Genomic DNA, 22,203 nt, shown 5'->3' with positions numbered 1-22,203 from the left:
AGCGGTGGAGAAGCAGCAAATTTACTTGGTGGTAAGAATATCTCACCAACAACATACTGTTTCATAGCCATGCTCCAAACTCACTGACTACAAGCTTCCTGTGATAGTTCCACGTTCTGAATTTTAGTTATTTAGTTCGTGGTGATATGCAAACTATCTTGTAGAAAGTCTTGGGTTCTTCCAGTGGCGTTTTGCTGAAATACAGCTAAGCTAAGAAAAGGCATTTGAGTTTCAACTGGGAAGTTGGTAACTATATGGCAGGCTATATGCTCTGCAAGAATCTCACAGCTCCGCAAAAACTTGCTCATCCAAGTGGTCCAAAATAGTGCCAACCTGTTTGATGAGAAGCTTACATTTCTTTTCCCTAGATAAAAATCTGAGATTAGAAAGTAAAGTCTTAAGATTAGAATGTATATCTCTAAACTGCAGACTGCACTTTTATGATATAAAGACACAGAAAATTCTACATGTTGGCCATTTACAGAGTATAAATACCCTAAGTTACATGGCTAACTTTTCATATTTAGGATGTATTTTTAATTTATGTGGAAGGCATCTGCAGAAATATCTCAGTTCTGTTTAATATATTCTTTGTGATGGACTTAGTTCTTATTGGAAGTTAGACAAACATGCTTCAGTATAATTTGTATCATTAGGCTATGAAGGCCATAGCTTATAATGATCAGTACTTACACCTCCAAGATAAAGACTCAAAAGTCAGAACTTTTGTAGGGCACTTTGGGCACATGTCATATCTGAGATAATGAAACCTCAAGCTGCAACCTGTCTGCATAGCTGCAATACAATGTCTTTAAAGGTAGAGGATGCATTTTGCACACGTATCATAAGGTGACAAAACAGCAAAACAGAAATTATAAAATTAACGTAAGTGTAGATAGTTCACACCGTGACTTTCCAAGCGTTTAAAAAATTATTTTCAATGCTTACAGGTAAACTTCTCATTATTAACACTAAGCTTTAAAGTGTTTCAATTAATTCCAGTTTTAAATACAGGACGGGAAAAGCTGTAAAGGCACATATATCAAGAAGGGTCCATGTCAAAAAAAAATCTATCTGTATCACTACAATGCTATAATCTCCTTATCCCTGTCTCACATCTGTTTTTTGTTTCAGCACTGTCACTTTTATCGTAGGTCCTGTGGTATCTGGGTTTACCATAAAAGTTCTCATCTCTTTTGCTCTCTTTGGTCTCATGGAGATTTTTAAATCCACAACAATCCACACCAAAGATGAAAAGCTGAAATATTGCCCATGACACAATACATGTTCTTTATAATAAATGTGTAATGAAGATATATTTACATTTCAAGGTCTTTATACCAAATGGGCTTTAGCCCACATGATGAATGGTAAACATTTTTTTTAACCAAGATATTACCTAAAAGGGTGTGTTATGACTTGGTACACAAAGATGAACACAAGGGTACAAAACCCTTTTTTGCTAAAGAGTAGTACAAATTTCAGAGCAAGTACAAATTCTCTAGTTTCCACCACAGTATACATCTTTCATGATCACCACCATAAGGAGATACTGTTTAAAAATCTGTAATTTTTGAAGAATAACATTAAAATGCTGAAGTAGTTATTACCCTTGCTTCTCTTGCCATTTTATAGTGTTCTACAATGACTATACACAAACAAAAACACACACTCCTCACTCTCTGAAAAATCCACAGACATGCAGGAAAATAACTGTTGTTACTCAGCAGCACTCACTATGCTGCTCACTAGTAAACAGGCATTCATTACACGCAAAATGAATTTGCAAATAAAATGCACAGAATTTATCAATTCTGAGCTCATTTATTATAAGTGCCTTTTTTAGGCAAAAGCACAAAATGTGCTTCCTAAATTTGTGGTGGTGTTTTTAAATCAGATGTTCAGTCACTGCCATCACCAGTGAAACTCATGAACCTAACAAGTCCCTGCAAGTGCCGCAGCTTTCTGTGCTAAGTAACAGGCTGGTCACCAGGTTCGAGTGACTACCTCTTCACATGCCAACTATTCTCTGATCTTATTAGAAATATCAACTGGCTATAGACTCCCGCAACAATTCTGTCACATCACTCATAGAGTCCTCTTGTTCAGCTTGTGCCACTGTTTCCAGAGAAGTCACTGTATTTTCAACTACTGTACACTTGCCCTTTGACCTCCAGAAGAATCCAGTAGGACTGATAAACCGATTGTCAAATGCTGAAATTACATTTCAAACCCCTTTCCTTTCCCCTGCCTCAGGAGCTCTTGGCCAGGTCCTCATTGATTAAGCTGTGGCTTAAAGGATCAAAATCCCCAACCTTAAGAAGCACCTGTAACAAAGGAAAACACGCACCAATACACAGAAAAGTTGCGTATTCTGTGAAGAAGAGAGAACCCCATCAGGAAAAGACCACTTGCTACCAAGTGAATCATCTAGACTTCTCCAGTGCTGATTGGAGCACTTGGTATTAACACAGGCCATGTATATTTTTCTGAACAAATGACATTGTCTTGAAGGAAGCACCAGATGAAAGAACAACAGTTGGCTGATTCCTCTAGTGACTTACCTAGCACAATGGATTATCAGGCTTTTTATTACTGTTGCAAAGTCATAAAAAGCCATTTAATCTTTTTACTCTAGCCAGGAAATCAAAGAGAATTATACATTACTTCTGAAATTGTAGGTTTGTGTATAAATTTCACTTTAATATTAAAAACAGACTCAGCTAATCTCAACTTGCTACATCAAGTCCAATTTTCTCTTTATGTCATGTGCAGCATGCAGTATTTCATTATTCTCATTACACTACCTTAATTCTCACTGCTAAAGTCCTGCAAGATCGCAAAAATTAATAAAGGATAGGAAACAGTGTACAACAGGGAATGCAAATTGCCTTTGTATTTTAGATGTGTTAGATCCACAGATCAAGTCCAGCCCCCTATGCCTTCAAGACTTTGTAAAATAGAGGCTTTCTTACATTTACCCTTGTAACACAAATCCTTTAGCAGCCTAAACTTCTTCCTAGTGTATTTCCTTGATGTTACTGTTAATTAAAGTTGTTTTAATAAAACTGCTGTACTGTTATTTTACTATTCCTACTTGAAATTTGTTTCAGATTTTTCTCTTCTAATAGTTGGAAATCCTTCCAATTTTCTCACCTTAATTTATTCACGGCCATTATTTTAGACCCATCTGATCCTGGGTCTATATTGTTTTCCTCCTTGGCCAGCTTTGCAGGCTCCTTGATATTCACTCCAGTGTTTTTATAACAGGTAATCATATTGTACTGCAATTTCTGCTCTGTGATTTTAAACACATCAGCCTTTGACTGTTTCTTGATGAAATAGGCTTTACTACTATAATTATCCTTGTAGCTACAACTGAATTCCTCTCTCTGAACATCAGCAAACGGAACTGCAATCCATATTCCAGATATCATTTCACTGCAACTTTTTGAAATGACAATATAAGTTTCTGTATCCCCACTAAATGTCCTTTTAGACCAGTTAGACAAATCTTTCACCCCCACATCATGCTTGATGGCTCATAATGATCCTGCAATCAATATAAACAGTCTTTTCCTCCTCCTGTCACTGCCAGCTAAGTCATCAGTCTGTAAAGGAAATTTATAAATGTAGTATAAAAGTAGTAAGTCACACTAGAAGCCACTTACACCAGTCTTTGGTCTGTTTAATTCTCCTGTGCCTCCCAGCTCTGAATTTACCACTAAAGCAAAGTCAGCTCCCCAGGTGTTGCTTCTGATCTTACCTCCTGTTCACATAAAGCATCCAAGCTAGGTTGTTCATGACTAGAACTGGCCAGGACCTTTTCAGCAAAAGAGGGTTTTTTCCTTTGAAAACAGAGAATCATCAGAAAGAATATGTTCTTTATCATCTGCCTTCTCTCCACATTACTGCCTTCTCTCCACATTAGTATGAACAAAAGTCACGCTGAAAACCAGGTAAAATTTACTAGAACATTGTCACCCACTCTGCTAGCTAAATTTGTGAGAGTGGGACTTCAGAATGATCATACCAAGTTGCACCAAAGGTACATCTTCCATTGAAACGCAGTCAGCTTCATATGGATCATTAGGGATAACAATTCATACCATTTGTTATTTCCAATTTGTTATTTTAAAGTCATTATTACATCTGACAATCTGTTTTTACAAAAATACCTTTTTTCATCTCAATTTTCTAGATCCAACTAGTTTTGCATGTTAGTCTTTGATGCAACTTACTTTTCCAGTACTGTAAGGTGTACAACATGTTACTAGCTATATACTGTGTTAAAAAATTGTTTCTCCTAAGTAATGTGCCAGCAGGTTCATTACAACATCATGCATAAGCTTTCATAGATTCTCCTTTAAAAAAAAAAAAAACAAAACCTTAAGAAGAGGTTTACTGAAATCAAACATATGTTATTCTTTTCACAGAGTTATTGCTTCAACAGCACATTGTAAATGGATTCCACTATACACTCTTTTTTTGGCAGCAGTTACCTAGAAGTATAGTTTAATTGTAGTTTGCTTTAGCCAAATTAATTGTGTCAAAACACTGGAAGAAGCTCAATACTTTAAAATGCAGGACTCATCCCAAACCCTTTTAAGTCTTGCACTGAGAAGGCATAGCATAATTTAAACATACAAAAAAGATTTCAAAATCACTAGTGCACCATAACTCAAGTTTCAAAATATTAAATGTTAAAAGGAGGCAAATAGGACACTGGTGCTGAGCGAAACCTGAAGATGACTCTTACTGGAACAACTACAGAAACCTTTACAGATTGTCCCTTGAACTAGATTTCTGTTTGCTGCTCTTTCTCTCCATAGAGACAAGTCTAATCAGTTCCAGTTTATGGTAGCTGAAGTATCTCTAACAATAATTCATTGAAAACTGCTACTGTAAGGCAATTCTGAGTGCTATTTTCAAATGCTTCAAACAGAAGTGTAACAAATATAAAGCATAAACTACTAAAGCTAAACTTACCACTACTGTTGTATAGTTTCTTTTCCTAAAAAATAGATGGCAATCAAACCGTGTCTAACCACAGATAAATTATTCCCAATGTGTCACATAAAGATAATTCTGTTACTTCATGATTTGCATCATAGATACTAGTAACCTTCAGATAATTTAAAATTCTGGGGGTTGAAGACAAAGAATGTAATGTATGAGACAGATAAAAATGTAAAGAACAGGGATAGCCAACAAGAGCGCCAGCATCTTTACTGAAGCCCCAGAACGATGGAAATGTGGGTCTCATGGAGATACCAATCATTCAGGTGACCTCATTTTAGTGCCATCCAACCTATACATATAAAATATATGTATAAATATATATTGGGTGGGTGGACGGATGGACAGATAGCGAGCAGACCTGTTAAAATGAACTTGGTGACCCTTGTGGGCAGTAGGTGGGGCATGGAAAACAAAAAAGGGACATCTGAAAATAAAGAGGAAAAACATAATGAAAAATACCCTACCGAACATGTAATGTTACTGAAATGTAACACACTCAGAAAGAAAGAAAATTTTCTCAAATATCTTTGTCCAAGGTACTAAAAAAAAATAATCAACAGCTGTAATCCTGCATGAATAATAGAACATTTCTGTGTATACAATTTCTAAAACATATAACAGCTCATTCAGTACATCCTCAGTTTAGGCTGAATAATCCTTACAACTCTGTTCTGTTGGAATTTGGGTTTTTTTCTGGTAATAACAGCTGATCTATGCCACTGCCTACATCAGCATCATCACCTCTCACAGAGGGGACATGTACTTGGCTGTGATGTTATATTAAGTCGATACTGTCCTGATCTCTAAATTCTAGTCCAATTCTATTATTTACTTTTTTTCTGTCTTTGTTTTAAGTTTTGAATTCTAATCTTGTTCTGTCACTGACTTACAATATAAATTTGGCCAAGATATTTATGCCCATGTATTCTTAACAAGAATTCAGTTTGGGGACTGTGTAGGCTGAATACTAATAATCTGAGAAATTCAAAATTAGTGGCTGTATTTTAAAATTTTGACATAAACCACAGTTTAAAAGCTAGCTTTCAACTGCAACATCCACAAAACAAACAACTGCAGTTGCACACAAAAGTTCATATATGAAAAATGTTTGACAAGCATAACCTAAATGCCTTTTTTTCCTGTTATCATGTTACATAGCTATAATTACTGTCATAAAAAATTGAAATAAAAATTGTAAATTAATGTAAAGTGTAAATAAATATATTCTTTTACTAAATTGCAGCTACCCAGATTCCAAATGCACATCCTCCACAGCTCTACATCTATTAATCTACCAAGTGTTTAGGCTCTACATCCTTTAAACAAGGGGGGGGGGAAGGGGGGAGGGGAGTGAGGAGAGAAACTATGCAATATAGAGATAATCTGGACTTTGAGTTTGCAGTACATAAAATTCCATTTTCTTTCACATACACAGTTTCGTGTTCACTCAAGAAAAGTATTCCACAGATATACCTTTAAAATCATAAATTCAAGATTATTAACACCTAAAGATTTATACTTAGAAACTATAAACTAAGAAATGCAGACTTACCACAGGCATGTTCTTATTTCTTTTCCTTATGCAGCACTCTGGAAGTTTATGAGGTACAGAAAGCCTACTAATCTTAGCACAGGTGACTTTATTTTATAAAATTTTAAAATCAGCTTAGTATTTCTGATCCAAGTGCTACAAGCCATTGTTGAAATGGGAAGTCAAATTTTACATTACGTATGTGACAGTCAATTTAAAACCTACTTCCAAGACACACTGGGTTAAAGACACACTTTAAAAACTTGATTTTTAAACTAACTTAAATTAAAAAACTGTATTGTAAGCTTTTGCTCCAGGTAACTATGCAATGATTGACTAATATCACTAAGAATAGAGACAGCTATTGGCAAGCCAGTCTTCATCAGTGGTGCAGCTATTAAATGTGCAGAATATCCGTAACTGCACACAAAGCACACTCTGCAATCCTTAAGAAAACAAATACGGTATTTTCAACCTTACATGCCTAAAATACAGACGTCACAAAAGAAAATATCACCTATTCTTCCAACCCCCCCATGTAATAAGTTACTGGTGTCTCCAATTATTTCTCCCTTCACTCAATAGCTCCTACTCTTTATCTCAGAAGGTTGAACTGATAAGTAAAACCAGTTAGATTCTGGAATTACTATCTCTCAAGTAGTTTAGCTTCTATTACAGAAGAAACAAGCTCTAAGGAAGGATTAGAAAGCCTTAAAGGTTGTCTATTTAGTACAGTGACATAAACTGAAATAATAAAATACGTATCTTTTGCTCAGAAACCTTGTCTAACATGATTTTTTTTTTGAACGACACTAAAGACCATCCTATGTCTCTTTCAGAACTACTATGTTTATGTCAACTATGACCAAGCCCTGATATTATGGTAAGAGGGTAACCACATTATAGTTAAGATCAGAAAACACTTCCTCAATTTTAGAATGTTAGAAGGGAAGACAAATTAGGTTGTTGTCATGGAAAAATCATTTCATGGATGCAACCCTCAAAAATCTCAATCTGCTCTGGTCAATATATGCTCAATAGAGCAAGCCACACTACCCCGCCCTCTCTGTCTAAACCCTAAGCAGATGCAGATCTGATTTCATATCAATTTAGATCAATGGTACTGCTGTGATAGTAAATATAAAGTTGTTATATAATCAAGATTCTGATTTTATGGTGTGTAGAAAAATTCAGTGCATACATCTTTATGTTACAAAATTAATTTATTTTACAATAATAATTCATAAGTGGAGCTAGAGCTAGTAAAAACCAGGAAACTAGAAGGCAGTATCTGTGCAAAAGTAATGAATTGGCCACCTAGCTTCTTCTTCTTCATGTGTATGCAAACATTCTATTGATCAGAAGTCAATTTAATTAAAATGGAATTTATTATTCTACTAAGAGAACACATAAACTTTCTGTACTTGCAGCTCTAAATGGTCAGTTACAATCAGAACCTTTTTTTAAAAAAATAAGTTCTTTCAGTGGTCTCCCAGCATTTTGGTCTTCAGATTTCATATTTTGATCTATCTTTATGTGGGCTAGAGAATTACTTTTTTATTTTTACGAGTTCTCATTTTCATGTACGCCTATGTTTCAAGAAGCTAGAAGACACAGTAATAGTACAGCAACACACAAGGGCCGTGCCTTCAGTTTGGTTCATCAAAACTGCAATGACCAGAGCTGATGGTGATTTAAGTTGTTTCCAAATGGACTAAAGGAAGTTACTACCATTACAAAAAGAAGCATTAGCCAAGTACCAAGGCTGATAAACCAAAGGAAAAAAATTCAAAGATATGTTTGAGTCCCATGGCCAAAGATCTTCATTTTGTCCCCCCCACAATCATACATTAAACAGGTGTTTTATGTAGTTCCACGATTTCAACTCCATCGTTGATGCATGCACCGACTAATGAATAAAGACGCTTCTTGTCTGTTGCCTGAAACATTCTGGAAAGCCTTATTTTATTTTTCTTCAAAAAGTATGCTGGAGCAACATGCTCAATCAACCACAGGTGACTAATATAGACCAATAAACTAAACTAAAATAAAATTGAAAACCAAGATACAATTATGCTTGAAAAACCATGATACAGCCCTTTATTTGCATAATTCAAGGCAGAACTGGCATAAAAATCCGTTTTTAAAACAGCCACCTAACCTGTAAAATACATCTATAATGTTGTCATAACTAAGTGATGTATGATGTTAACAATCTCTTAATTTTGCTCATCAATTACATGCTATATTAAATGAAATGCCACCGTTGATTTACTGTTAAAAAAAAAATCACAACCCCAAATATATCCCCTTTCCAGAATAAGTTTCTCTAAAGTAAGCCAGGATTTTAAAAAACTCTATTCCATAAAACTTAAGTTAAATATTCTTTACAATGAACTGGTTTAGTGATATTCCAGATCATTTATTCTATAACAACATTTCAGTAATTATGAACACTGTGTTAGAAAGTCCCTTTGCATAGCTAAACATGACTAGTCCTAGAAAAAGCAAAACCTATGAAAACATATCACCTACGGAAAAAATCCCTGCAATTCAAGACTCAGTAACTTCAGCACTTCTTGTGCTTTCTTGTGCTAAGGCTAAAAACCACTCTTTTGGAAGATGAATCAAACTGCTGTACCTTTAGCTAATGAAACTGCATTAATCCCATTTCTTTAGTGGAAGCCTGGATTTAATCCCATGAGAATGTGAAATACTATTTTATGCAGGCAAAAATGTAATAGTACACAAAGGATGAGCACAAAGCATTCTACACCGAGTCCCACACAGAATATTTGAACAGAAAATATCACCAACTGTGTACGTAACTTACATTAAATAAAGCACCTAGACTAGTACCAAAAAGATCAACACAAGGGATCCAAGTTTAAATTGAATCATCCGTGTAAAACACTCAAATAGTGCATACCAATGAGCTACCATTGTTCAAACCCATGTGCTTTCATTGTAGCCACAGAGGGATGTGGCACAGCTCCAAAACCCGCCCATGATTGCCCATAGAGAAATTTAATCTCTGCTAATCCTTATTGAAATATCTATCCGCGACTCCATTATTTTGGTTTTCTTCTGAGACAGGGGCTGAACTGCATTCAAAGACTATTTAATTCAAGGCAACACTCCATGAAACTCAGTTTTGTTCAAATCTACAATTTGCCAAAACTACTAACTGTGGAAAACAGTAACTCAAGAAAAGAAAATAAATTGTATTTATGGGCATAGAACTATAATTCAACAAATAAAGTTAGTCCATCTATAAAATAAAGTTATGCTTAGGGCTTTTTATAACTCTATCTAGAATTACATAAATCCAGAATTGGTGGCTTTAAGAGAAATGAATAAGACTCTCACAATTTATTATCATTTTAGATTCACATTGCTTAAAAAAGTTCAAAATATATAGAAGTCATATACTTCTATGCCTCCACTCCTAATTGGAATTTGTATCTAAATTTTTTTTTCCAAGTGATGCATAATTTTTTGCTTCTAATTTCTAAGCCTAGACTCTCCTTCCCTTCTTTTTGTGAAAAAAAATATATTAATTTACCCTTTGTGGTACATAGAAACTAAAGTTCTGATACCCTTATGAAAGAATGAACAGTAACTATTTTACAAGAACTATTCTTTTAACTAAAAGGGAAAAAAAAATATTTTTTTGTTAAAAGCTAGAGAGCTTGATTTTATGTGCGTAAGAACACAAATGGTGGGAGGAATGGTGTTTTGATATTAGCACCTTGAATCAAATAATATCAGTCTGGCTGGTCACTTTTAAGCAAATTTGTTTACATGAAATAAGCAAAAGACTCATCACCCAAAAAGAAATGAGAAAGGAAGGAATTATTTCCTTCCATTATTTCCAATCAAGTACTTTTGTATTAAGAGCAAAAAAAAACCCCAAACTCAAAGGGATATAGAAGAAATCTTTGTTATTATGCTTCCTTAGATACAAAAGAAACAGGTGAATAGACAGAAAGAGGGAAACATGCTAGGAATATCAGCCAGAAATTTGAAAACTAAAATTTTATATACATAACTGTATCAATTTTAGTCTATAACTAAACTCTTTTAACTCCCTCACTCCCCTCATATGTTACTTAGTAAGTATTTGGGGTGAGGTCCATTTATGTCATAGAGGGACAAATAAGATTGGGGATCTAGCTAGGCATAAAATCACCTAAGCAACTTCCCATCCCCTAACTTGCAACAAGCTTGTAAATTCACAGAAGATTTTAAAAAATTGCCTAAGTTAGAAGAGCTTCATGCAGAGCTTATGACAGAGGCATAGATCCAGACAGCTTTATGCTCAGGGAGTATTATTAAAAAGCAAATTGAGCAAGGCCACAATGAAATATTAGAGTTCTGAGAATATGTGTACAAGCCTGGCTTTATGCTCCCTGCACATACCAAGAATAAGAATTCAACCTTCAGCCACTGCTGTATCACAGAATAACAGGCACTCAGCTTTTTTGTCCCTTTTTATGTCCCTTTTTTTTTTCCTGTCTCACATCTTCAGAAGAAAAGCAAAGCACTTCATACAAGAAGCCTTGCAGCAGTTACACCTGATTTTTCAACATCATAATCCAATCACCAGGCTAATCAGTGTTCTCACTGACAAAAAGAGCACTGAGAAGTTTGAACACATCTGAAGCACAGTTTAACATTTTATATAAAAGATGGCATTACTATAATGGCTCTAGCTATTACTCAGGCACTTCTCCCAGCCAGCATCCCCTTAAGCCCAGAGGGACATAACAGACATTTACTCTGCACCGAATCATAAAAAGTTGTCCCCAGCTGAATTAACATCATCTGCAGAAATATCTGTATTTTCTTTAACATACTGCTATCTAAATAAGCTTGACCTGACTTGACCCAGTTAAACTTCTGACATCTAATGAGAACTTAAAGTAGCACAGCTGAAATCATAAAACAAGCATGTGCAGTTGTTGGAGGATAATCACACAGAAACTAAATCACTTCATAAGTCAGTTTTGGGCACATTTCTATATTTTGGGATGCAAAACTCATTCAGAAAATAATTCTGAGTGAAGTACTGGTAGACCCAAGAAAAACATTCACAGGACAGGCTTCCAAAAAATTTGACTTCTATTCACTCAGGTCCAGATGTATGCATTATTAGCAACTAATGTTATGATATTAATTTATCATTCTAAATAAACTGTTCTACAATTAACACTAGAAATGTTCTTATTTCTTTCCCTTCCAAATAATACTTCTTTGCTTATTTATGTCATTATTAGAAGCAATAGAAATAACCAAGAAGACTAGATTGTCCGGGCAGTGACAGGTTAACAGCAAAAGGTTAACTGAACTGCTAATGCACAACATACGTAAATCTGATTTTAAACCTAACATACATATTTGGGGCTATTGGTTTATAAAAGTTTGACCAACTACCATCTGGATATGCAACATAGCACACACACACTCAAGTGCTAAGCATATTTCATACTATTCCCAATACATTGCTGCTTCTGCTAAACAAGGAGTAACCAACCAACCCTCAAGCTATGTCAGTGAGAGACCTGAGTAAAACAAGGGAAGGTACACACTCTACAAAACTTCTGCAAACATCTCGTTCTTCTCCCAAGTCCAAACAGCTTTGATTCATTCCTTTCTACTCTGGTAGCTTACTTTATCACACAGCAAAGAAAGATGTGCATCGTTTGCGTGCTACCTCTACATAACCATCAACTTTCACAGACTCCTCCTTGAATATCCTCACCTACCATCAGCCCCGCAATTGCTGCTTTCTGTTGTTCCCTCCCTATTTCCCAGCTCCCCTGTTTTTATGGTATTACATCTTGGAAATCATGGATGTTCCTATTTTTCCCCTCTCACAACCTGTCACTAACTACCAAAAAGAATCTCCATTCTTGCAGGTCCAAGAAATCTTTTAGAAAAGAAAGACAAAGAACAGTGCTTTTAAAATAAAATTAGAAGGGTTGCAACACAGACAACATTTGTGTCTTTTAAAAATGCTGGTTCATTTGCTGTAGAAGAAACAATTGGCACATATCATGAGATATGAATAAAAGTCAGGGATACAAGATGTGGAGAAAATGCTAATTCACTAGCCTTAACCATTGTAGCTGGGAGAGGCTCAGTGTTCTGTCTTTTCTTTTTAAAGCAGTTACCTTCAAATTAGGGGGTCAAAACTTCACTAATTTAATTAATGCAAAAAATTCACTCATTAATGGACTGACTTACCCAGTTTTTCTGACTTGCCATCTCACTTCTGTATCTTGCAAAATAAACTTGATTCTATACTTATTAACTACAGTGGCTAGAGATCTCAAGTGATTCACAATAGTCTCAATTTTTCTAAATACAGCTACTATGGAGATAACATTTCTCACTGCTAATTATGGCTTGGAAATACATTGCAAAGGAAGTATTTGTACTGAAACTACACACTTGAGAACAGCAGGCTATTATAAGCACAACAGGAATCACAAATCAAACCTGTCTCAGTATAGTGATTACATGATTGTAGGATAGCTCTTAGAAGGAGAAAGGAATCATTACCACATGGTCTGAGGCATCTTGGCCCAACATCTTGCATACCATGCCAGTGTTGAATATTAAAGGAAACAGAGATCGTTATAGTTCAAACGTAGTCTCGGCCTAAATCAAAACTAAACCTTTCAGCTTTACATTAACGCTACTGTTGCTTTGTTTAAAAGGCTTACCCTTCTTCCCAATTAGCAAGACTTCTCAGATACACAAAACTTCAACCAAATGATGTTTCACTCAGAAATGCAAGAATGAATAGCAACAGACTGCAGCATCAGAGCTCAAGAAGGAAAATAGAAACAAAAAGGGTTTAGTCCTTTATCTTTACATAGATCTTTGTTGGTTTATGGTTCTTAATGACACTAATCAAACATCTAAAGGAACACCATCTCCAGTACTCCTTTTCTTCCTGAAAAAATAAAAATTAATCTTATTTAGTAGTTCTATTTGTAATTAACTTGCTGTTCAGATAGGATAAAGCAATGTTTGTTAATAGTGCTTTGCTTGTACATATATGCTGGTTAGTCCAGCTGGCCATAGTCACCTTCTTGATTTCAATTTTCCCTGGCTTCACTGTGTTTTCAGTTATGCTTCATTAGGTGTTCAAGGTGAGATTATAATTAAGAGATTTTAATGTAACAAAAAGATTAACAAAAACAGCAGATAAGCCTATGATGGAGGAAGATGCGCCTGTGCCTAAGCGTGCCAAAGTAAACTCATGTGAACAACTTGCTTTGTCCTGTTGGAGACCAGACTTCTAAAAGCCTGGCTGCCCTCCTCTCCCCCACGTTCCACTGCCATGTAAACCCAAGAGGAACAACCCAGCTCAGACTCAAAATATACATTGAAAGTATGGGAATTCTCCTAGGAGGAGCACCACCACATTTCATTGGTTCTACCTTATGCAGAGGTGAGAAGCCCAAATTTTAGCCCAACACTTTACTTTCTCAGGGATGCTTCTGGTTTTTCTGCAAAAAACCCCACTTTCATAACAGAGCAAAGTTGCTTTCTGTTCAGGGCTGACATTTCCACTCATGCCCTACTTCACCCACCTATTTCTAATGATGACAGATGTTGTATTAACCATTTAAAGATGTTTAAAACACAAATAAGGCGTAAGCCAACAAAGCAAAACTTGGTGAACCGGTGACCTCTCAGTAAAGGATACTCACAGAGTACCCTCACGCACATATTTTTTTCTGTCCCCCTCAGCAAAATTCCCTTTCTTTAATAAACTCACAATGTAACAGTAGGCAGACTGTGTGCTAAAAAGTAAAGTTTAGCATTCTGAATAGCTAACTTAAAAAGCCTCCAAAAAAATCACTTGTGATTTCCCATTTCTTTCTGTCTTGCATTAGCCCTAGTTTTTAAAAAGAGGGGATCTAAACACATATTTTACTGCTTGTATTTGTCCTTTCTTTCATTTAAGGATCCCAGGAAACTGAGCGTATAGAAGGGACTGTGTACTTCATTTCATCCTGGCAGCCTTTAAGGATAATCCTATTTAATTTTATAATCCTCCTTCTGCAATGTCAAACTTTAGCCTGTAGGTGTCAAATGGACCATGAATATTGCTAACAATCTTTTTTCCTTCCCCTTTTATGTAAATGTTAGTGATCTCTGTTTTCTAACACAAAAGCACAAAAGTAGCTGTAATTGTCTCCAATTTCTTTTGGAGAAGCATCTGGTGTGGCAGTTACTCAACAGTAATGTGTAACTGCAACATCACTAAGTGGGGAGGCAGGAGTACTATTTTTTGGTTGACAGGAGGCTTGTTATTTAACCCATTTCAGGCTTGTATGTTGGTACTGTACAGTCCAGGATTTATAATGGGGCAGTCACTCCCCAGCTTGATCAAAGCAATAAGTCTATTACGAGGGTGCAGAGCTTTATGCTAGGAGCTCACAACCTGTAATAGCACAGTTTTCCAGGACAACTTAGGAAGCCCGTGAGCTGCTCCAAGAGCCCCACAAAAGCAAAGATGCTCACAAAAGCAAGGATTTACCTTGCATGTGCAGTGCACAGCAAATGTCAGGCTTGCTACTCACACCCAACGCAAATAATCTATGCTTTCCCAATCAGTCTGACCCTATGCCAGGAAAGGAGTTGCAGCAGGTTAAATATCCCACTCCCACTGAAAGAAGCTGTACAAACAAAAGGTCTAAGTTCAGTGCAGCTCTCCAGAACTGTCCAAGCTGTCCAAAAATTCATGTATACTTGCCATGTCAGCCACTATTCTCATGGCAGGAATCACTAGGAAGTGTAACTAAGAACTGTATTCATTGGGAGTTTTCCCATATAAAAACGTTGAAACACTGTGGTTAAAATCCTTCTCTATGAGGAAAGATATCAAGATACAGATTCAGGCATTTCTCAGGCTGAATTCTATCCTCAAAAGTGACTGTGTGCAGAATTTTACAAATACAGAAAACACTTTTTTATTACTGTTGTTCTATTACAATTTCATTCTGCTCGTTCTGAGACAACCTGTAAAGTCAGACTATCCTCGATGGGTAAGTACAAGATAAAAAGTTCCAGTTTTGTAGAAGCTCTATCGTGTGTCCTGAATTTAAGAGTCATTTGCATTTAGAATATCCTAAAAAATCTAAAAAATTTTGAATCTATCATGTGTCATTTCCTTACTGTTAGCTAATAGCTCCAATCTTCAAAACACAGTTTGTGTCAGAAATAAAAAATCATGCATTTCCTGTAAAGGTGCTTCAGGTTTTTTCCAAATCTTACTGAAGTACCATACCAGCATTCCATCAACCAAAGAAGGCACATAGGTTTTTTTCACATCCTAATTTATTTCAGCTTTATTGTAAAAGTAGGACATTACCATTGTTAAAATGTTGTTGTCCAGTGATATTTGGCACATCTCTGCATGACACAGTACTGATACCCATTCTTTTTGCTAATGCTGGCAGCATTGCTTTGAATACTGCTCTTTAAATGTATGTGTAACAGCTGGAGTAGATCTGTGACAGCTTGTCTATAAACTATTGATCAGATTTTTAAATACCTGCTTGTTAATAGCAATGAGGCCTAATAAAAGCATCACACACTTCTCTAGAGAGCCCTTCCCTGGATTGGGTTGGAGATGTGTTAAGACTTGTTCCCACTCAAGTCACTGGGGAAATGCACATTAATTTTCATTGCAAATGGTATTTGACATTGACTCTTCAGGGATTTAGAGAACTATAAATATGCTATTGACCATTTCACATTCCCTAAGATCCAGTGAAAATACAGAACCACGCAGACGAATTTCAAAGGTTCTCTCCAGCAAATTAATCCAGCTGGCAATGCTGTCTGTTTAGGCAGATCTCCACACATGTTCTGTTAGACAACCTGCTAAGTGCTGCGATGAACAGCGTAACTGTGTATGGAACTGAATTCTCCTGTCCGTCCTCTGCGTATACATTTGCTCCTGTTTGCACTTCGTAACAGTCTAAACATATCCCATTGCTTTAGGTATAAGAAGACATTGAAATCCGTTCTCTACCTAGCTGTTCTCTGTTTATTGCAGACTGCTTCAGTTGAAAAGGAAAAGAAAAGAAACATTGGGAAAACCCCTGCCTGTCCCCACATAGCCATGGAGTACTACCTGAGCAATTCAGTGCTGAGGAAAAAATGACATTAAATGCTCCTCTTTCTGAAATGAAAGGAGTAGGGAAACCTACTTTGGGGAAACCTTCCTTTGGGGAAATGCAGGGAGACAACTTCAGCTCCCATGCTAGGAGCAGAGCAGCTCACTGGTGAAAAACCAATAGCCAGATTTTAAGTCCACAGTAAGTTTCTTCTATAACATACTCTTCTTATTTCAGATATTATGGCAAAACACAAGGAAGCCGTAGAAGCTACCATTTAAATAATTAATGGTCCAGCTCTGCAGTTCATCACTTTCAGAAAACCAGTCTCACTGGCATCAGCAGGACTGCTTACATCCTGGTATTTGGCTAACGATGAACAAGAAGTAGGCAGTCAGCATACAGATGGAGAATTCTTGGAAACCTCTCTGTATTAATCTTCCTTCAGCACCAGTGCAGAATCCCAAAACGTACTCTGAGCCAATCTCACTGAGCTACAAAAGAATGTAAGAATCCACAAGCGTTTTACCAAGACATTGGATAGGGCTGTCATCATTGATCATGTGAGCTCTGAGATTATACCAAGGTCACGGTGATGGAGTTTCTAGATCGTCCATGCATATCTCCAGTCTTTAGTTTTGATTAGGAAATATCCACTGAGTTATGTTTTCTTCACTTGTGAAGATAGGTTGCCAAATGAAGCCAATGCTGCCAGTCAGAATTTGGTTAGTAATTATCTGGGAGTACAGCTCTCATTTTTCACTTGTACATTCACATGATTAACATGGCACATTATCATCACCCCTCCATACCGGCTTTTGTTGAACAGCTCAAGAAAAAAACCACACTACCAAAGCTCTCAAAAACTGTGAAATAAGAAATACAGGGAAGCTTTAATGTTGTGCTGTACATCACATGCTTTACCCAACTGCAACCAGTGCCTTTTGAATAAAAGCATCTAAAACCCACTTCAAGGGGATAAGGTGCCTAACATCTGCAACAATATCCTTCTGTCTTTCTGCCTACAGAAGGAGCAGTTAAGTCTTGCAAAGAGACATTTTTTTCTATTTCCTGAATGTCACTGGCACGTCAGGTCTCTCTTCATGCCTTCAGAAGTTGGAACCAACACCAACATCCTAACTTGGATGACAACAATTTCATGCAAGGCCTTTTTTTTCATTTTATTGAAGATCCAGTATCTTTTCACAAAACTAGCAAACTAGCCCACAACATCAGCGACACATCTGTACTGCAATGTATGACATTCCCCCTCAAAACCTTTTCTATCGGCCTTCACACTTCACCCTTCCTCCTGAGTGACAAAATCACTGTTGTCTGTCAGACTACAGTTACTTTCCTCGGTGAATAAAGAGATTCACTAAAAGGCTACTATCTGAGGAGCAGAATGGTGGGAGTTTTGTTGTTAGACAGAGATGCTGTATTTCACACTGAAAAGAAAAATTGCCAAGTGGAATCTAAGCTGCATATTAAGGGACTTACAGCCCACTTGTTTGGCTTTCCAAAGTATATGCAACTTAGTAATCCTAACCCAAAGTCTGCAAGGCTTTGAAATCAGAGTACATCTAAGACCTTCATACCATATTTTCTCTGAAATTTCTTAATATTAAAAATGAAAAAATAAATTGTAATTGAGGTAACTACAATAAATTATTTGTAGGTTCATGTTTCAATGGATTTTTACATCTTAAGAGAGAAAGTGTAGTTTGAAATATTGCTTGGCTCTTTTTGCAGGGCACGGCCTAGAGGAAACAGAGTAGAATATGCAATGTATGTACGATGTTTTTTCAAGACTCTTGGAAACAGAACAACTTACATATGTAATAGAGCCCAAGCAATGACTGAATAAAGAATGACAAATAACTTAAGATTTGTTATGACAACTTTGACATAATAGCACTGTGCAATTTTTTTTAACTATGTGCCTGATGCAGCAACACTCTCATGAAGAACAGCTGCTTAACTATTTCACTGCAAACAAGACTGTGCAGTTGAGGATCATGACACCACCAGTCAACATCAACAGCAGTTTTGAATTTTATGAGAGATGCACAGAATAGTTTATATTTCAGCTGCACCTTTCTGAATGTGGAACACGATCTGGGCACATGCATGTTTAGATGGCCGATAGGCTGGGTGTAAGCTGGTATTCCTAGGAAAAGTCTGACTGAATCAAAAATTACTAACGGGGCTCCTAAGGAACTGCGGTCTATTTAAACACTGAATTTCAATTTATAAATCAAGTTAAAACAAGTACAGATATGCAATGATGTACATCACTTTTGAGCAGACATTTGTGATAATTATCTCTACCAATTTCTTTGCAAAGATTTTCTCTAACCTAACTTTACCTATACGCAATGTGGAAGTAAGTAAAATTCTGACAAGGAGTACAGAAGACATGCTTTTCCAGAACATAAAAATCCTTTACCTGATTGCTTTCCAACCACCTTCAGTGGACTTTCAATATTTTTCTCCACAATTAATTACACTACCATGCTTTGGAAAATCTGACAAATTGTCAATAATTAGATGCCAACCACTTAGGGTTGTGTGAAACTTGGCGGTTTCACTTTGTAGGAGTGCAGGCAAATATTTTATTTGGTGTCAATCCACCTATGTTCCCTCTCCACCAATTTCAGTTTGGGTTTTGACTTTTGAGTAAGTCCAAACAGGCAAATGAATAAGCAGTCAAAATTTCCACATTTTACCTGGTTTCACTTCATGACCATGCGAATAAAAACCAGGCTGGCATATTGCCATGAATCAATGGAACAATTTAGATGTTCAAATTCAGAAGGAAATACAAGAAAAACATCTATCATCTTATTTTGGTGATTTACACCCATCTAGCCACCCAAAACACCCAGGATCATGATGATGTTCTCTCTCCCTAGCGCCATTACTGTTTTTATTCTATTCTGTAAAGTGCTGCAGGCGTGTGCGTTTATGATGCCATATAAAGGTCCAAAATGAGAATAATAGTAGTAATAATTGGTTTTGTTTAAAATCCTGCCAGCATTTTACATCATCCCAGCTGCTTTCTACTCTTTCCGTACACCCCCAAGTATCTTGGGATTGCAACTCACTGGATCACCACTGCTGTTGTCAGTGTGCCTGATTCTGGTCTTTATCTGACTGATCCAACAGCAACTACAGCAGGTGAAATTTGTTTTAAATAAGGGACATACGCCACAGAAGTAATAACCATTCAAAAGGTCTGACTGTATTAACATTTCTGCTGAGAACGTATTTGTTGCATCCTTCTATGGAGGAAGTGAAAGAAAAGAAGGATATGGAGTCCCAAATCCAAGTAACTACAGGTACCATATGTGGGAAGTTGTGAGGTAGAGAAGTAAGAGGAATGAAAGAAACAAAATAATGAAGGTGAGAAACAGATGTAAAATATTGGTAGAAGTGGGAAAGACAGAACAGTCTGAAAACTGAGATGTAGAAGATAAGGAAGATAACAGATGAGAAAGATAACTTTAGCATATAGGATGGGAATCAAGAATAAATGGATTATGGATGGACTGAAGGAGAGATGACGATAAAGGGAAAATGAGGTTGAGTGAGCATGGAGGTAAATAAATACAGGCACACACTGAAGACCAAGATAAAATTAGGGAGGGAGATGAGAAAAGTTGAAGAAAGAATGGCGTAAGAACAAAAAGGAGATTCAAAAAAAGAAAGGTATGGGACTGAGAGACAAAAGTGCATCTGGTAATGAGACAAAGAACATCAAAACTTTACAGGATAAAGGCAGAAGTAGGATTTGAAAAAAAATTATGAATTGGATAATAGACCTATGAATGGCAAAATGGTTAAAAATAAGCATAAGTACAGAGGTAGGACACAAGAGGATAGGAAAGAGAGAAGACATCAGGAAAGGGATGGGATTGAAAAGCAGCAGACAAAGCTGACACTTGGATGGAAACCTTGCATGCAAGGTCTGCAAGGTCATCTTACCAGTCCACCACAGGTACTGAAGGAGGCGAAGGAGCCCGGGTAGCGGAGGACAGCACCACTGTAGTAACAAGCTCTCTCAGGTTGTGACTGTGCAGCACCAGGTGGGCTTTTGCCCTCGCCCCCGAGCCGCTCCTCCACGGCAAAGCCAGGAGCCAGGAAGCGGCTGTCCCTCTTGAGCAGCAGGTAGAGCTCCCGAGCAAAAGCTGGGATCCTCAGCAGCACCTCATCTCCGTCCTCTGCTGGACGTGGTGGCGGGGAGGATGGTGGCAATGGCAACTGAGAGGCAGCACCAGACCCCTGGGGCAGGGGGGACCAGTGGTAAAACTCCTGAGACTCATACTCATCCTCAGCATCCTCTTCCTCTGCTGCCTCCCCCACAGCCTGCGCCTGCCCCTCCACCGAGGAGGAGACTGAACGCACCTCCCTGGAACTGCCGGCCACTGGGCTAGGTGTGATGGGGGCACTGAGGGTGCTGCTCCGGTTCCCACAGCTGGGGTCTGTACTGCAGCCCCCACCACCACCACCACTGCCACCCGCCGGCTCCTGCTGGCCCCGGCTCCACAGCGCGGGGAAGACGATCTCCCACTCCTCAGTTTCTTCTGAAGCATGGAGACCTGCGGGAAGGCCAGCAGATGCTTTAAGTGAATGGAGCACCCAGCAGCACACAGCGCCTGCCAGAAACTTACCCCATGCCCCCCACCACATGCTCCTTCTGGCTCCAAGCCCACCAAGCATGCCACCCAAAATGCAGGGGGATCCATTTGGCCCTTTCATCCTGTCTTTACAGATGGTGGACAGGGCAGCCGCTAGATGTCTCCACTCCTGCTCAGGGGCCTGGTAAACGTGGAGAAAGAGCCGCAGCTCAAGCTGGGCAGAACTTGTGTTTGTACCAGTTGCTGGGGATGTTATTCTTCATGACCATCACCTCCAGGCAAAGGAGAGCTGCATAAACCCTTCATTATTTAGACAAAGCGGCAACTTTCCGTACAGCTAAATAAAAATTGTTGGCTTAAGCAGGGAAAACCTGAACAAGGGAATTTTAAAACTTCAGCCTTGTTATCAGCATGGCTTGCAAGACCCATCACGATTTGAAAAGTGCAGTCAAATGCACACATGCCCCATGGCTGCACGTATAAGTGGCAGACGGATGCACGTGCTGTATCATCATTACCGCTACAATAAAGCTGGACTGTAATCATTGATTAGCGATGTCAGTGTATTGCACGCCCGGTAACGCAGTTTAACCAAAATTCCCAGCATACCAGCTTTATAAACACGCGGGGACACACAAAATCTCCGCTAGCCTGAGACAGAAGAGAGTTTTCTTTACGCAGTCATCCTACACAGGGTAGGAACAGCACTGCTGAGACGACAGGGCTGCGCATGAGAACCACCATCTCGGGCAGGCGAGCGTGTGTTGCAACGCGCCTCAGCGCGGAGGGACGCATTATCTGGCCACCCATCGGTTACAGGACACGGGCTGCTCGGGCGCTTAACAACGGGCAGGTACCGGCTACG

The 22,203-nt window shown here is 37.8% G+C and overlaps 1 protein-coding gene across 1 annotated transcript in view; it reads right to left on the bottom strand.

Annotated features, from left to right (window-relative positions):
- The window catches only part of ADAMTS19 (ADAM metallopeptidase with thrombospondin type 1 motif 19), a 152,948-nt gene extending 130,800 nt beyond the window's left edge, over positions 1–22,148 (bottom strand). Inside the window, exons 1-2 of the mRNA XM_009648858.2 lie at positions 22,029–22,148; positions 20,686–21,519 (exon numbers count right to left, since the gene is read on the bottom strand). Coding sequence (XP_009647153.1) covers positions 20,686–21,519; positions 22,029–22,148 — 954 coding nt within the window. The remainder of the gene's footprint in view (positions 1–20,685; positions 21,520–22,028) is intronic.
- Positions 22,149–22,203: the final 55 nt, after the last annotated feature.

This window comes from Egretta garzetta, unplaced genomic scaffold, assembly GCF_000687185.1.
Source record: "Egretta garzetta isolate BGI_Z169 unplaced genomic scaffold, ASM68718v1 scaffold281, whole genome shotgun sequence".
Taxonomy (NCBI): domain Eukaryota; kingdom Metazoa; phylum Chordata; class Aves; order Pelecaniformes; family Ardeidae; genus Egretta; species Egretta garzetta.
The sequence above is the reverse complement of the archived record's forward strand: the minus strand, read 5'-3'. Positions and strand labels throughout refer to the sequence as shown.